Source organism: Podarcis liolepis (genome assembly GCF_965112155.1).
Source record: "Podarcis liolepis genome assembly, chromosome: 3".
NCBI classification, from domain to species: domain Eukaryota; kingdom Metazoa; phylum Chordata; class Lepidosauria; order Squamata; family Lacertidae; genus Podarcis; species Podarcis liolepis.
Window position 1 is genome coordinate 70468542 of NC_139557.1, and position 15631 is coordinate 70484172.

The following is a 15631-nucleotide window of genomic DNA, read 5'->3' on the forward strand; positions in this document are numbered from 1 at the left end:
TGGTTTAAATCCAAACATTTGGCTTAGCTGGCTTATAAAACAGACAAAAAAGGAAGCATGACTGTTCTGACTAGCTATTCAGACAGTAAGCAGAATAGCTAATCACACTGGTTTTTCAGTCTCACTTTTTGGCACTAAGGACCTTCTGGGGGTTTAGTAGGAAATTCTTCCTTTTTGTCATACTGCAGAACTTGTGTGTGAATACTTTGTCTTAGTTCTTTGTCTGTGTTAGGCTGTCAAAATTGATAGGCTACAAACCCAACCATTTCCCATGCAAGATACTTGCACTATAAGGCCGGTGGGTTTTGCCTAGCTGATTGCCTGGGTAATGTTTCTCAAAAGCCAGAACTCGTATTGGGTCTGATCAGCTAGAACAACTCACTAGTTCCCATTATTTGCCTTTTGGATGGGCTAGAGCAGAATGAAGAGCCAAGTATGTTATGGGGTGGGCCTCGGGGGGGGGGAGTGTTTTGTATTCGTTGGTTCAATTTCCTTAATGAATTCTAGTCTGAATTTATATTGGCACATAGCATGACAGTGTAGGAGACATGTACAGCATTAAATGTAAGATGTTCCAAATGTTTTGAAATGTGTTAGATGATTTTTTTTAATTAGTTGGTGTTATGTAGTGTAGTTTCACCCTGGGCCAACAGGGGGATACTGTATATAGTTTTCACTCAGGTCTGTAGATAGTTTTCACTCAGGTCCGCGGCAGTTATTTTAGGCGGGAACTCCGGGCTGTTGTGGTTACAATGTTGACAGCCGGCTCCCTATAAATACAGGCCGGCTGAGCTGTTCGCTCTCAGTTCTATTCCAGCTTACCTTAATAAAGAGCTACTTGAAGAAATCGCTGTGCCGGCTGCTATGTCAACCCACGACTTAACACTGGCGACGAGGATGGGATGGATGGACATCAGAGCACAGCCAGATGCGGCCAGCCTCTGAACTGAGCTGAATCACTGAGCTGAATCACTGAGCGAAATCACTGGGCAGAACCAATTCAGAACTGACTGTTCTGGCTAGAGCACTGTGTTCCATCCATCGCCCTTCACGCCGGCATCGGAATCATGGCTTCACTTGTGCCTCTACCGCCTTTTGCGCCAGCCTCTGAATCATGGGACTCCTACCTCGCTCGGTTCGACTGCTACCTCCAAGCCAACGAGCTGACAGAAGTATCACAGGAGCGGAAGCGGGGCCTATTCCTCAGCCTCTGTGGGCCTGAGGTGTTTGAGACGGCCCGAGCGTTGGTTGCGCCTGAAGCAGTCCAGGCAACACCATGGGACACGATCCAAGAGAAGCTCCGCAACCACTACGCACCAAAGCCGTCCAAGATTGCTGCCCGCCATGCGTTCTACCACCGGAACCAGGCAGAGGGGGAGTCAATCAACAACTACACCACCGCCCTGCGACAGGCTGCAATGCACTGTGAGTTCCGAGACTTAGACGATGCCCTGATGGATCGAATCGTCTGCGGGGTCCGGGACATCCATCTGCAACGGCGCCTCCTAGCCAAGCCAGACCTCACGCTACAGAAAGCCATTGAGGAGGCTGTGGCCTCAGAAGCTGCTGAACGCTCCGCCCAGGAGATCCGCAAGTCCAGCAGCCCGCGTCTTGCTAGGGAGCCAGTTCCGGTGCATCATGAAGAGGCCAGCAGTGATGAGGCATCCTCCAGTGAAGACGATGACGTGCACCAGACAAAGCGGGAGCGCAGGAAGTTCCAACAGAAGTCCAAGGGCCAACCGGAATGTGCTGGCTGCGGAGGCAACCATTCCCGTGCCAAGTGTCGATTCAGAGACGCCATCTGTAGGAAGTGTTCCAGAAGGGGCCACATCGCTAAGGTCTGCCGATCGGCTCCGTCTGACACCCCCCCTTCATCGACTCGCAAGTCCAAGTCTTCACTCCAGTCTGCCAAGGAAAGTTGTTTTGCTCTCACCAACTGCCGCTGCCCGTCTGGAACCACGATTGGCCAAACCGACTCGCCTACGCGACGCAAGCTGAACGTCACGGTGCTCATTGAAGGAGCTCCATGTGACATGGAGATCGACACCGGGTCTGCCCTGTCCATCGTGTCATGGAGCACCATCAAAAGACTGGTACCCAGAGTGTCCAAAAGGCAACTCGACTCTCACCGCGTACACCTGAGAGACTACCAGGGAAACGACATTCCCGTGGTGGGCGTTGGCCGGTTCCGGATCGCCTTCAAGGATTTTTCGGGCCTGCTCCGGTTGGTGGTGGTCGAAGGTCAGCGGCCAAGCCTCCTAGGGCTAGACTGGTTTGATGCCCTCGGCCTGGAAGTCACCGGCATCAACTGCATCTCTAACGCAGAGACTGAGGGTCTGGTCAAAGACTTTGCCGAGGTTTTTTGACGGCACCTTGGGCCAATATACAGGTACGCCCATCTCCTTTAGCCTTGATCCACAAGTCGCCCCCATCAAGCTAAAGCCACGCCGGGTTCCCTTTGCTCTCAAGGCTAAGGTGGACGAACAACTGGACAAACTGATCGCCCAAGGAGTTTTGGAGCCGGTTGACCACGCAAAGTGGGAAACCCCCATCGTCACGCCTGTCAAGCCAGATGGGTCGGTGAGAATCTGCGCTGACTACAAGTGCACGATCAACAAGGCACTTCAGCAGCACGCTTATCCGGTTCCTGTTGTCCAACACCTGCTGCATTCCCTGGGTGAGGGTAAGGTCTTCGCTAAGCTGGACCTTGCCCAAGCCTATCAACAACTGCCAGTCGATGATGCCACTGCTGAAGCCCAGACGATCGTCACCCACCGGGGGGCTTTCCGTTGCCGCCGGTTGCAGTTCGGGGTGAGTGTGGCTCCTGGCATCTTCCAAAGCCTTATGGAGCGTCTCCTGCAAGGGCTTCCGGGCGTGGTTCCATATTTTGATGACGTCTTGGTGTCTGCAGACTCACACCATCAGCTGTTCGAGCGCCTCCGTGCCGTGCTGACCAGGTTCCAGGAGGCCGGGCTCAAGGTAAAGAGGGACAAGTGCCAGATCGCCGTTCCACAGGTAGAGTTCCTGGGCTATCTTATCGATGCCTCCGGTCTTCATCCAACCACATCCAAGATCCGCGCTATCCAGCAGGCCCCCACCCCAAAGAACAAAACGGAGTTGCAGGCATTCCTGGGGCTGCTGAACTTTTATAACATGTTCCTGCCCCACAAAGCCACAGTGGCTGAGCCTCTTCACCGACTCCTTAGCACTAAGACGCCTTGGGCCTGGGGTCATCGGGAGACGGCAGCCTTCAACGCGGTCAAGGCTCTCCTTTCTTCAGACAGTGTGCTGGTACAGTACAGTGAATCCAGGCCGCTGGTCCTTGCCTGCGACGCCTCACCTTTTGGCATCGGTGCTGTCCTTAGTCACCGTTTTCCAGATGGAAGAGAAGCACCGCTCGCCTACTTTTCCAGGACACTATCTCCAACGGAACGGAATTACAGCCAGCTCGACAAGGAGGCATTGGCACTTGTGGCTGGAGTGAAGAGGTTCCATGAATACCTCTATGGCAGGGTTTTTGACCTCATCACTGACCACAAGCCACTCCTGGGCCTCCTCGCCGGTGATCGTCCAACTCCACCGGTCCTCTCACCACGCATGCTGCGATGGACTGTTTTCCTGGCTGCCTACCACTACCGGCTCATCCATCGCCCGGGGAAATCGATGGGCCATGCCGACGCCCTCAGCCGTTGCCCTCTTCCAGCATTTGTGGAAGACCCGGCTCCAGCTTCATCGCTCCTTCTGATTGAGGATCTTCCGGCAGCGCCTGTATCGGCTGCCACTGTGGCCTCCGCATCTGCCCAGGATCGCACCATCAGCCGGGTGCTCAACTGGGTGTGGAGGGGGTGGCCACAAGGGCCTTTTGCATCGGAGTTCCAGCCCTTCGCAACCAGACAACATGAACTCTCAGCTCATCGCGGCTGCCTGCTGTGGGGAGACCGCGTCATGATTCCCCAGGGACTCCGTCAGCGCGTCCTGGAGGCTCTGCACGTTGGCCACCCGGGAATTGTCAAAATGAAGGCGTTGGCTCGGTGTTACGTCTGGTGGCCTAATATGGACGATGCCATCACTGCCTGGGTGTCCGCCTGTCAAGCGTGCCAGGAGTCGAGGCCTGCACCACCGGCAGCTAAGGGACACACCTGGGAGATGCCAAAGACACCCTGGTCGAGGGTGCACATCGATCTGGCTGGCCCCTTTCACGGCCGGACCTTTATGGTAGTGGTGGACGCCTATTCCAAATGGCTGGAGGTCGCCCTGATGCCCTCCACCACTACCGAAGCTGTCATCCGGGTGCTGCGAGGCCTGTTTGCAACGCATGGGTGTCCTGATGTCCTTGTCTCTGACAACGGACCGCAGTTCACGTCAGGCACGTTTGAGCGGTATCTTTTGGGACTGGGCATCCGCCATGCCCTAACGGCACCCTTTCATCCATCCAGCAACGGGCAAGCGGAAAGAATGGTGCGCTCGACAAAAGAGGCACTGGCGCGCCTGGACCGGGGAGAATAGCATGAGCGGGTCGCCGAATACTTGTTCGTGCAACACATCACCCCTCATGCGGCCACAGGGAGGAGTCCTGCTGAACTGCTTATGGGCCGCCGCCTCAGGTCACCGCTCGACCGGCTACACCCAGACTTTGCCGTGGCTGAACCCCCAGGCTGTGCCAACGCACCACGGTCATTTGTCCCAGGAAACCAGGTCTTTGCCCGGAACTATGTGGGGGACATCCCTTGGGTGCCAGCCACAGTAGTGGGAGTCACTGGACCTCGCTCGTACCAGGTGGCACTCGAAGACGGACGCTTGTGGCGACGGCACATAGACCAGCTTAGGCGCAGGGTTGGGGACTTGGACACTACCGAGGTGCCCCCAACTGCGCTTGCGGCTCCAGAAGAGACACGTACAGATGGCGAGGCCCCACCTACACCTCCCTCGCAAACTGCCAGCGTGGAGCCGAACCAAGCCGTTTCAGAACAGACTCAGACCACTCCACTTGCGGAGGCTCCACCCACAGCAGCGGATCCAGGGGAGTTGGTCCCAACGCCACCTAGGGTCGCACCACAGCCTCAGCGAGAACTGTGTGGCCCTCCGGACTTGGCTACCAGTCCCCGGCGGTCTGGCAGAGTTTCCAAGCGCCCAACTTATTTAAAGGACTATGTTGTTGGACAGGTATCACTGTTGGTCTAAGTATGGGAAATGTAACCGATATGCTTTTGTGCTTAATTGAACCATTACGCGTAGTGCTGTATATAAGGAAACCATTACGATTGTAACTAACGCCTTATCTCGGTGGGGAGGGGTGTTATGTAGTGTAGTTTCACCCTGGGCCAACAGGGGGATACTGTATATAGTTTTCACTCAGGTCTGTAGATAGTTTTCACTCAGGTCCGCGGCAGTTATTTTAGGCGGGAACTCCGGGCTGTTGTGGTTACAATGTTGACAGCCGGCTCCCTATAAATACAGGCCGGCTGAGCTGTTCGCTCTCAGTTCTATTCCAGCTTACCTTAATAAAGAGCTACTTGAAGAAATCGCTGTGCCGGCTGCTATGTCAACCCACGACTTAACAGTTGGGAACTTTTTTAGGTGGTTTTAAAATTGTTTTTAACTGTTGCAGATACATTTTTATTTCATTTTGAACTGTATTATTTTAACTTCTTGATGTTTGTTGCCCTGGGCTCATTTGGGAGAAAGGGTAGGATAGAAATTTCATAAATAATTGCGTAAATAACAAGAAGGTGGTATCCGAATAGCATTATTAGTGTGTAGATTTGTAAGATTCATGATCAAATTGCATAGAAACACAGATTATGTGAGCAGCATTCACTTAACACACCCCATCAATGGAAACCCTCTGCAAAGATTTCCACTTGTGCAATGCGGTTTCTCCCTGTGTTTTCCCTGTGCCCCTCCCCCCCAAAAATGACTGGGGGGAGGAGGATCAGGAGAAGCCCAACAGCAGCACACGGCTGGGGATTTTTGTTTACTGCTGTGTTGCTTATTGACTGATTGTATTATTTTATTGTATTTTGCCTGCATTGTACTCTTTTGGGATTATTTGATAAAGAATAACAAGTTTTATGATAAAATAAACTGTTGTAAGCCGCCTTGAACATTTTTTTTTAACTTTGGAAAGGTAGCATGCAAACAGATTGACTGATAATAACATCATGAGATCTACCAGCACATTTAAATCGATCTTCTGACCACCCCACATGTTAATGAGCAAGGTGGTCTGAATTAGTGCAAGGCAGCTTCCTATATTGCATGTGGCAAAACACTAGGCTCTCAGCATTCATACCGAGCATGGCCAGTCCAGATGTTTCATGCTGCAGACCAGCATTCAGGGCCCATGAAGCTCACTGCTATTTGGTTTAGAGCCTGAAGAGGGTTCTGAGGCCAGCATACTCTCAATATATAGGAGAACATTCAGAGGGTCCTTGCGCCCAAGGTTTCCATGGTGATGAAGGGCTTTGGGAAGACAGGGTTAACTAATCCTTTGGGCTGTGTGTCATACCAGGGGTCTCAAGAATAATGCAGAACTTTGTGATGAGGGAGAAAGTTATTACCTTTATTTTTCATTATACCTCCCCGTGAGGTAGCCTCGTACCCTGAAAAATTATTCAAGGAAGTTAGCTACAGTCAGGATGAAAATAAAATATAAAACTAGTTCACTCATCCCGTTGAACAGCATGCGCTTTGTTCTCCTCCCCCCCATGTACAGGTCTGCTTAAATGGGGCCCATTCGGCACATATTCCTCTGTGACCACCTTGAGTATCCCTATGTTGAAAACTCTCCAGGGCAACTAAAGTTGCTTTGGAGATTATGATTGTGACGATGCACAATCGGAAGCGTACTTTAAAGTTCCTGTTGTGCATTGGCAGCTGTGTGTTACATATTACAGCTGATGTTACATATGACTTCAAGGATGGGGTATGTGGGTGTGGTTTGAGAAAAACAGCTAAATTTGAACCCCTCACAGGCCACGTTTGGCCCACTGGCATGCAGCCCCTGGAAGGTTGCCCATGAGAGAATGTGGCCCTTGGGCTGATGAAGGTTTTCCATCCCTGTCCCGGGGGCTGCTCCTTCTTTATTGCTGTAATGCATATGTTTTCTCTGCCTTTGTCGGAAGATAGTTTTTAAATGTTACACTAACTTCAAATACTCTTAAGGAGAAATTTATATAACGAGCAGAAACAACAGTTCATTTTGGTTTGGATTTTTTTAAAAAAATACAGGAAGCTTTTCTTGGTTATTGAAACAGTCAGCAATGCAAATTTGAAGGTGCTAAGCACAGCTGGAATTATGGCATAAATATTCAAAATGAGCTGTCCAGTGGGGAATAAGCTGTGGGTTTACTTGGTGGACTTAAATTTGCATTTTCAACCTTTCTTGTGGAAGCGCCTTTTTTTTTTGCTTTTGAAGCTATGGCTGACTGACAACAGACCTCTTATTTTCTGTTTAGTGCCTCATCAAAAGAAGAATAGTCATTCTTATTTTACTCCAATATAACCAGCAGTTAGTGTTGGACTACAGCTTCCATAATTCCTGCCCATTGTCTGTGCTGGCTGGAGCTGATTAGAGTTGGGAGTCTATCAAGATCTGGACTACCTTTGTTTTCTATATGTCTTAAATAATGCATCCCGTTACAAGACATTTTTCTGATTGACCCTTAGCATCCTTTATGAGCATTTCCCTTGAGAGGCCTTTCACATTTATTATCAAGCAAGTGGCAAAATATCTGAATGTTGTCATGCCTCTTTGACCAGCTATGTTGGTTAGTTCTTTGCTTGTTATTTTTTTTATAAAATGTTTTATTTAGCTATGAAATTGTATTTTAGACATAGCATTGTGATTGACTCACAGACTCACTGTTAGGAGTAAAACTGACTTGAACCAAAGCTTAAGTACCTAATAGAATTGCTCACAGATTGACTTTTATGAGCTTGCCGCTTGAAACAGCAGTCGTGGATGTCTCCTGAGAGTGGATTCAGTCACAAATAAGTGCTCTTGCTTGTCATTCCAGGTGGCCAACTTGTTAAGAGCAATGTTTCTCCTGCCATATATTTTCAGATATTATGATGGATGCTGTGGAGGGAATGAGTACCTTTTCCACAAAGTACTCCTTTCCTGCCCCAGATGTTCCCCAGCTTGCGGGGGGGGGGGGCAGCTGATGAGATCATGCCCTTAGACTAGATTTTCTCCTTGTACAGCAATGAGGCTGGCTGAGTTGGCAGTTAATGCACTATTTCTTTTCACACTTGTATGTTCTATGTGAGAAATGTTTTCCTTTCACAGATTTATACGTTTAATCATGCCAACATAGGTTTCTGCCATACCTACAATTAGTCCCAGACCAATGTATTTAATCTGGTATCAACTTGACATTGTCACCTTCTGGAAAAAAACAAACAAAAACAAAACATATTTATGAGATACAGTGGTACCTCGGGTTAAGAACTTAATTTGTTCTGGAGGTCTGTTCTTAACCTGAAACTGTTCTTAACCTGAGGTACCACTTTAGCTAATGGGGCCTCCCGCTGCTGCCATGCTGCCGCCGCATGATTTCTATTCTCATCCTGAAGCAAAGTTCTTAACCCGAGGTACTATTTATGGGTTAGCAGAGTCTGTAACCTGAAGCGTCTGTAACCTGAAGCGTCTGTAACCTGAGGTACCACTGTATTGACAGGCTGCCTTTACAGAAAAGGTCTAGAATGGAATAAGCATTTGTATTCCCATGTAATTCTAATGTGCCTGTCATTTTCTAGGCAACACCACCCTACATTTTCTGGTCCTTGTGACAGGCTGTGCATCAGTGGGGAAAATACTTGATGCTGAAGTTTACAGAATCACGACAACAGAATTCTGTCCTCTCCAGGAAGAAACTAAGGAGGAAGATCGTGTTTCTGCCTTGAAGAAAATTCTTAATTCAGGGGTGTTTTATTTTTCTTGGCCAAATGCAGGGTCAAACTTTGATATCACTGTCCGAGCCCAAAAACAGGGTGATAACAACTATGGAACTGCAAACTCTTTCTTCTGGTAAGTGCAATATGTTACATCCTATATTTGATCAGTCCTTAGCTAATATGTCCTAGACTTCAAATCCATGTGGATTTCTGCTTCATGAAGGACTGGAATCTTTTTGGGATCTTCTAAAGCATAGCAATAAATGCATTGCTATTATAGCTAGAGAGTGTCCTTTTGTGGAAGGAAAAATGTCATATTTCTAAATATAATACATATGGGAATAATTCCCAGTAAACTTAGTGAAACCTTTATTGGATTGGATTGCCAATGTATACAAGGCTTTAAGTGCTGGTTCACACATAGCTCAGGTGTGCTGGGTTGTTAAATTTATTATTGCATTTACATCCCACTTTTTTCTCCAGGGAACTCAAGGTGTTGTAGATGTTTCTTCCCCCTCATCATTTAATCCCCATTACAACCCTATGAGGAAAGTTAGACCAAGAGGCAATGACTGGCCCAAGGCCACCAAGTGAACTTCATGGCCGGGTGGGGATTTGAAACCTGTTCTCCCAGGTCCTAGTCCAACACGTTAATCACTACACCACATTGGCTCTGTAAGCGGCAGGGCACAATAGTGAATTGCAGGCTCACATGCTTCCCCTCCCCTTGGTGAATGGAACCTTTCATGTAAATCAGAGTTTGTGAGCCTGAGATTTGCCCTTGGGCCCTGCTGTGTATGTGAACCAATCCTGGATGCCTAAATATTTGTGAAGCAACCATTTCTGAATGTTTGCACCTCACTTTAAGCAAATCCCAAGTACCTGCAACTTGTACAGTGTGCAAATTTATTTATTTATTTGTTAAATAGAGAAGATCAATACATTTTATTTTCAACATTTTAAATAATAAATGGCAACTTCTGCATAATGTATGCAGTGATAATGATACCAAGCAAAATGAAAGATAGCAGCTGCTTCTGTGCATGATGCTCCTCTTGCAGCCCATTGAAGGTAAATACAAAGCCCAGTGAAAAATAATTGAATTGGGATGATGGGGCAGGCCTATGTCAATGTAAGCCTACATGAATTATTTATCTAACTAAGTTTTAAATACCCCGGCACCAAGCTATTTTGGCCAAAGCTTTGTTGTTGTTGTTGTTGTTGTTGTTGTTGTTGTTGTTGTTGTGCGTGTACTGTAGATGATACTGCAGTTCTGAACTTGTTAAAGACTTTTGGGATACTTAGCTATTATGTTTCTTGACCAGTTATGCTTGACACATAGTCACAAAGTGAAGGTGGGCAATAGATCGAGTGAACATTCTCCTGGGAACTAGTCATGACAGCTGAATGCACCATCATAATTACTTCTGTATATGGCACTCTCCATGTGGCCTTCAGGGTTCCATTATGCCAATAAGAGCATCAGGACAGCTCTGCTGCATCAGACCAAAGAGCTATCACGTCCAGCATCGCATTCTCACATTGGACAACCAAATGCCAATGGGAAGCCTGCAATGAAACCATGAACCCAAGAGCACTCTCCCATTTGTGATCCCCAGCAACTGGGTTCAGAGGTGTACCGATTCTGGTGTTTCCATGACCCACTTCTGGGCTTCTCTGAGACCCAGTAGGACTGCTGTGGGAAGCAGGATCCTGGGCAAGATAGCTATTTGGTCTGATCCAGCGTTTCCCAATCTGGTGCTCTCTAGATATTTTGGACTGCAACTCCCATCATCCCATGCTTTTGCACATGCTGGCTGGTGCTGAGGTGAGTCCAAAACACCTGGAGGGTACAAGGGTGGGGAAGTCCAGTCTGTTCCATCAGGGCTCATCTAATCAACTTTTGGCAGGTTGATTAATAGACCTAAATATATTCAAAACAGTTTTTGTGTAATTTTTCTTGACTTAGTTCTCCTAAATGCATTTGACACAATTTGGCCAAAAGTCCCACTGGTTTAAATGGGAGAGATTTAAGTTATATACTTAATTGAAATCAGTGGGACTTCTTAAAAGCATGTAACTTTTACCTGGATTGTGTCCACTATCTGCATCATGTGGTGGCATTTTGGGATGCAAATGGCTTGCAAGAGTGATATCAGTACAGAATATACTTTCACAGAAAACTGCTGACTTTAGTCAAAGGAAATTGTATTTAATGAATTAGTCTGACTGATAATATATATTCATATTGCCAGACAAACAGTATGGAATATTAAATACAGTCACATGCAGAAGTCACTATATTGCCTTTACTGGTTATATTTCCTTTCAGTAGTAGCTGTAGACTTTTTGAGTTTTATCTTTTGTTTGTCTTAGCAAAATGTACTTCTGTTCCTGCAAGGCCAGACACCCAGTTTTTACTGCCTTTCCTACTGATTTGTCCCATTCTGTTCTGGAGGATCCCATGATCCTGAGGAGCAGCTTTTAGGGAGATGTAAGTATGTTAGATCTTGGGACGCGGGTGGTGCTGTGGGTTAAACCACAGAGCCTAGGACTTGCCGATCAGAAGGTTGGCGGTTCGAATCCCCGCAACAGGGTGAGCTCCTGTTGTTCAGTCCCTGCTCCTGCCAACCTAGCAGTTCAAAAGCACGACAAAGTGCAAGTAGATAAATAGGTACTGCTCCGGCGGGAAGGTAAACAGCGTTTCCGTGCGTTGCTCTGATTCGCCAGAAGCGGCTTAGTCATGCTGGCCACATGACCTGGAAGCTGTACGCCGGCTCCCTCGGCCAATAAAGCGAGATTAGCACTGCAACCCCAGAGTTGGTCACGACTGGACCTAATGGTCAGGGGTCCCTTTACCTTTACCTTTAAGTGTGTTAGAGGGGTTGGCAAAAACTGGGTGCATCCATCTGCAAGAGCAGAAGTCATTTCCATTAAGGTAAAACCACAACTGGATACAGCCCAAAGTTTTTTAATATTTATGATCCCGGAAGATTACATGTATTAATATAGTAATTGTAAGCCCAGGGCATGGGGAGATTCTGCCTGACTACAACAGTAAAAACAGGATATTTCAAGGCCAAAATATCTGATGGGCTGAATTCAGCTTGGTTGGTCACAAGCTATGCAGCTTTACTACACAATATAGGTAATAATACTTTGGTGTCACAAAAGTATTATTACCTATATTGTGTGGTAAAGTTGCACTACCTTTATTTTTTCCAGATTTGATTGCAAACAAGGATTTCATGACTAAAAACTATTGAACCTGCACTGCAGTTTTTCAGGTCACAACCTGAACTGTGAAATCCTCCTATTAAAATGTCTGTGGTTCTATGAGTTGCTACCTTAACAGAATATTTCCCAAGGTTTATCTTCACTGTAATATTGGCTTTCTGGCAAGAAGCAAGCAAGACTGGAATCCTTCCAGTGGCTTGAACTCAAATAAACCTTGCCAAGGGATAATACTTTAAAGTTAGCTTTGTTAATAATATATAGTACACCTAGTGAGTGATTATTATTGAATCTTGCAGGAACCAGCTACTGCATGTCCCCTTTAAACACTACCAGGTGAATTGCTCTGATTGGCTGTTAAAAGTGATCTGTGGTGTGGTGGACATTCGCACTCTGTACGCTTCTCACAAGAAGGCAAAGGCCTGTCTCATCTCCCGGATCAGCTGTGAGAGAGCTGGTGCCCGGTTTCACATACGAGGAGTCAATGATGATGGCCACGTTTCTAACTTTGCTGAGACGGAGCAGGTAAGGACTGGATCCCATGTCTCTAAATAATTGATTGCATTTACACAAAGTGGGGTGGCAGTTGAGGGATCAGGATGACATCTTTCACAGTGACAAGTGACATGAGAGAAGCTAGCAAGCGCTTTTCAGAAGTAGTGTCTAACCGCCCACAGTATGTTCATTAACTCTGCTTTTTTCCTTTTTGTTCATTACACATGTCTACAGAAGAATACACCCACTCCATTCCCTCCTCTTCAATTTGTTTGGCTTGGAGCTTGCATTCCCCCCCTCCCCACATTTGATTTACAGTTGAGAACTTGTGTATTCTGCGGTTGGGGGGTGGGAGTGTGATTTTTCAGTACATTAAAAAAAATCCCTGAGTGGGGAAGAATAGAAGCAAAATAAATTCTTCTTGTTCATTATCACACACTTTCTCCATAAGGATTGTAGGCTGGACTAGTTTCTAATCAGAGATTCTTTCCTGAAGCTTTAATAGTCCATACCAAACATCTCATGCACAGGTAAAGGGAAATGTGAGTTTATTTGTGTTCACAAGGACACTAACACCAATCCACCCCAAAATGTAAAGCGTATTTTATGACATATTTTAACCATTTTCTTATGGTATCGTAAAAGGCAATTTATTTTTAAAAAAATTATGGAGCAGGGTTGGATTTTGAAATGATCATATATTGCTTTTGTGTCAATCTCTTCTCCGTTATCCTTTCTTCTGCTTTAAAACAAAAATAAATCATGAATTCCTGTCATCAAGAGTGTAATGTTTGTCACCATGATACCATAACTACCAGGCAGTTGGTTCAACTAACCCTTTTTCCTGTGACTGGATCCCTGCATTCTTCAGTGACAGCACAGTGCAAGAGGGCAAAAGTGTAAGCCTATCTTTAGTCACACCCCTGAGCATTGGGGGTTAGCATGCTGGCTAAGAAGTATTGATGGCTCTGCCTTCTATACATATATCTAATTCTTTGGCAGCATTATTTCCTCTTACAGCTAAAGAAGGAATTATCATCACCACCACCATCATTATAATCTGTCTCATTAAGCTAATGATTTGAAATACTTTGCTGTTGGGGCCTTGTTTTCACAGTGTAACTGAGAGGCCTATTTTGCACATAATAATACCAAACCATGTTTTAACAGTACATGCATGAGCAGTAGCAAACCTCTTCTCTTCTTCCCTCCTCTGGCGTGGCCATGAGGAGAGGATTAGAAACAGACACTTCCTGTTTAGACTAACTAGAGATTTTCATTGCATCCAAACTGGGGTAGCGTGTCAGGGAGGACAGATCTCTAGTTAGCTTATACTTAAGCTCTGTCCAAATGTTCCTTTTGGTATCTAGCTATTGAGATACCATCTGCATAAGAAATGATGCTGTGGTATGCAATGTGCTAGAAGATGGATAGTTGTTTTTTGGGGGGGCTACGTAAGAGAAAACGCACTGTTGGGTAACTCTGGCAAGGGGTAGTGTTTGCTGATCCAGGATTGAAATGCTACCCACTAAAAATGAAGCTGTCGAGTGATGCTCACGCACCTACTGTCTTAAAGAGGAAAACTGGGAAGGATAATGGACATTTCCTTAGCATCATTATGGAAACTGAAGAATTATAATAGAATCATAGAATTGTAGAGTTGGAGGGGACCGTGAGGGTCATCTAGTCCAAGCCCCTGCAATGCTTAAACCCACAACCTTGAGATCCAAATGGCACCTATGTTTGTTGGTCTTGTGGCCTATGAAAAGCCTTTCAACAAACATTGCAAGAAAGCAGAACAGAAAGGACTGGCAGCACCATACCATTTTATTTCTAATGGCCAAGAAATACATTCTTTTGTGAGGAATGGCTTTCTTGTTATGATGGATGAGGAGCTAACATGTCGTTTTGTATGTCTCTCTACTCAAAAGGACAGGTGATAACTTTAATCAAAACGTGCTGATTTTATAGACCTTACTGGCATCATAAACAGCTTTTTATTCAAATACTTGCATATAAAAGGCAAACTGTACCTATATTCATACAACATACTTAATCATTTTGCAAAAAGGAAAAAGAGCGCATGGAATCTTGTTCTACTAGTGCCTGACTTATGGGTTGCAGGCTGCATGTACATTGCAGTAGCTTTTATTTTTTCCAGACAGTTTTAGTTATTTATTATTCCCTACATCTGTATCCCACCTTTCCCCCCAGGAGCTCAAGCTGACATACATGGTTCTTTCCCCTCCCTATTTTATCCTTGCAACAGCCCTGTGAGGTAGGCTGGGCTGAGACATTGCGGCTCCCCCAAGGTCACCCAGTGAGCTTCATGCCCGAGTGCAGATTCAGCCCCTGGTCTCTCAGGTCCTAGTCCAACACTCTAACCTCTACACCTGCCTGGCTCTCAGCCTTGGTAATATTATGGGGTTCTCGGCATTATTATTTTCTCTCTTTTTTTAGTTATGTAGCGAACATGATTTCTTCTGTGCATGCTAATGTTCAAATAACACAAGTCAAATAAAAACACTGTTTACATGATGCTAAGATAATTTGAGGCCTGGAGCAGAGTAGGAGGAAGGGAGCTGACAATGATTTTCAGCGTTAAGGCTCCTGTTGCCTGGGATACAGTGACTGAAATATAGCTTGCATACTGTCAGGCATCACTATTGTCACATTGCAAGAACACCTGCACTTCTCTTCAGGGGTTAAAAATTGTATAGAAGCGTTGGATTTCTGCAAGGGATTTCTCATGTTCATTGTCCAACTCGCCATTGTATCAGCCTTGAGGGCTAAGCATCCTCATGAAGGATAAGGCTGTTGGCAGCTATCAGTTGCATTTTTCTCCCTCTCTCGTAATAGTTGAAGCCAAGGCCATGCAAAGAAGCTCAATGTTGGACAATTGAGGACAGACCAAAAGAATTAGCAATTGTTTGCTGAAGCTTGAGAATGATTGTCGAGCAGGGATGGAGAATCATTCCCAGTTTGCTGTGGGGTGGGGTGGGGG

General features: G+C 46.2%; 1 protein-coding gene across 4 annotated transcripts in view; it reads left to right on the forward strand.

Annotated features, from left to right (window-relative positions):
- The window catches only part of SYNJ2 (synaptojanin 2), a 57564-nt gene that overhangs the window by 7838 nt on the left and 34095 nt on the right, over positions 1–15631 (forward strand). For all 4 annotated transcript variants that reach the window (XR_014524376.1, XM_083496402.1, XM_083496401.1 and 1 more), the window contains exons 3-4: positions 8761–9031; positions 12432–12657. Coding sequence is in view for 3 of the 4 variants with exons in the window: in XM_083496402.1 (XP_083352528.1) it covers positions 8761–9031; positions 12432–12657 (497 nt within the window). In the remaining variant the exon portion in view is untranslated. The remainder of the gene's footprint in view (positions 1–8760; positions 9032–12431; positions 12658–15631) is intronic.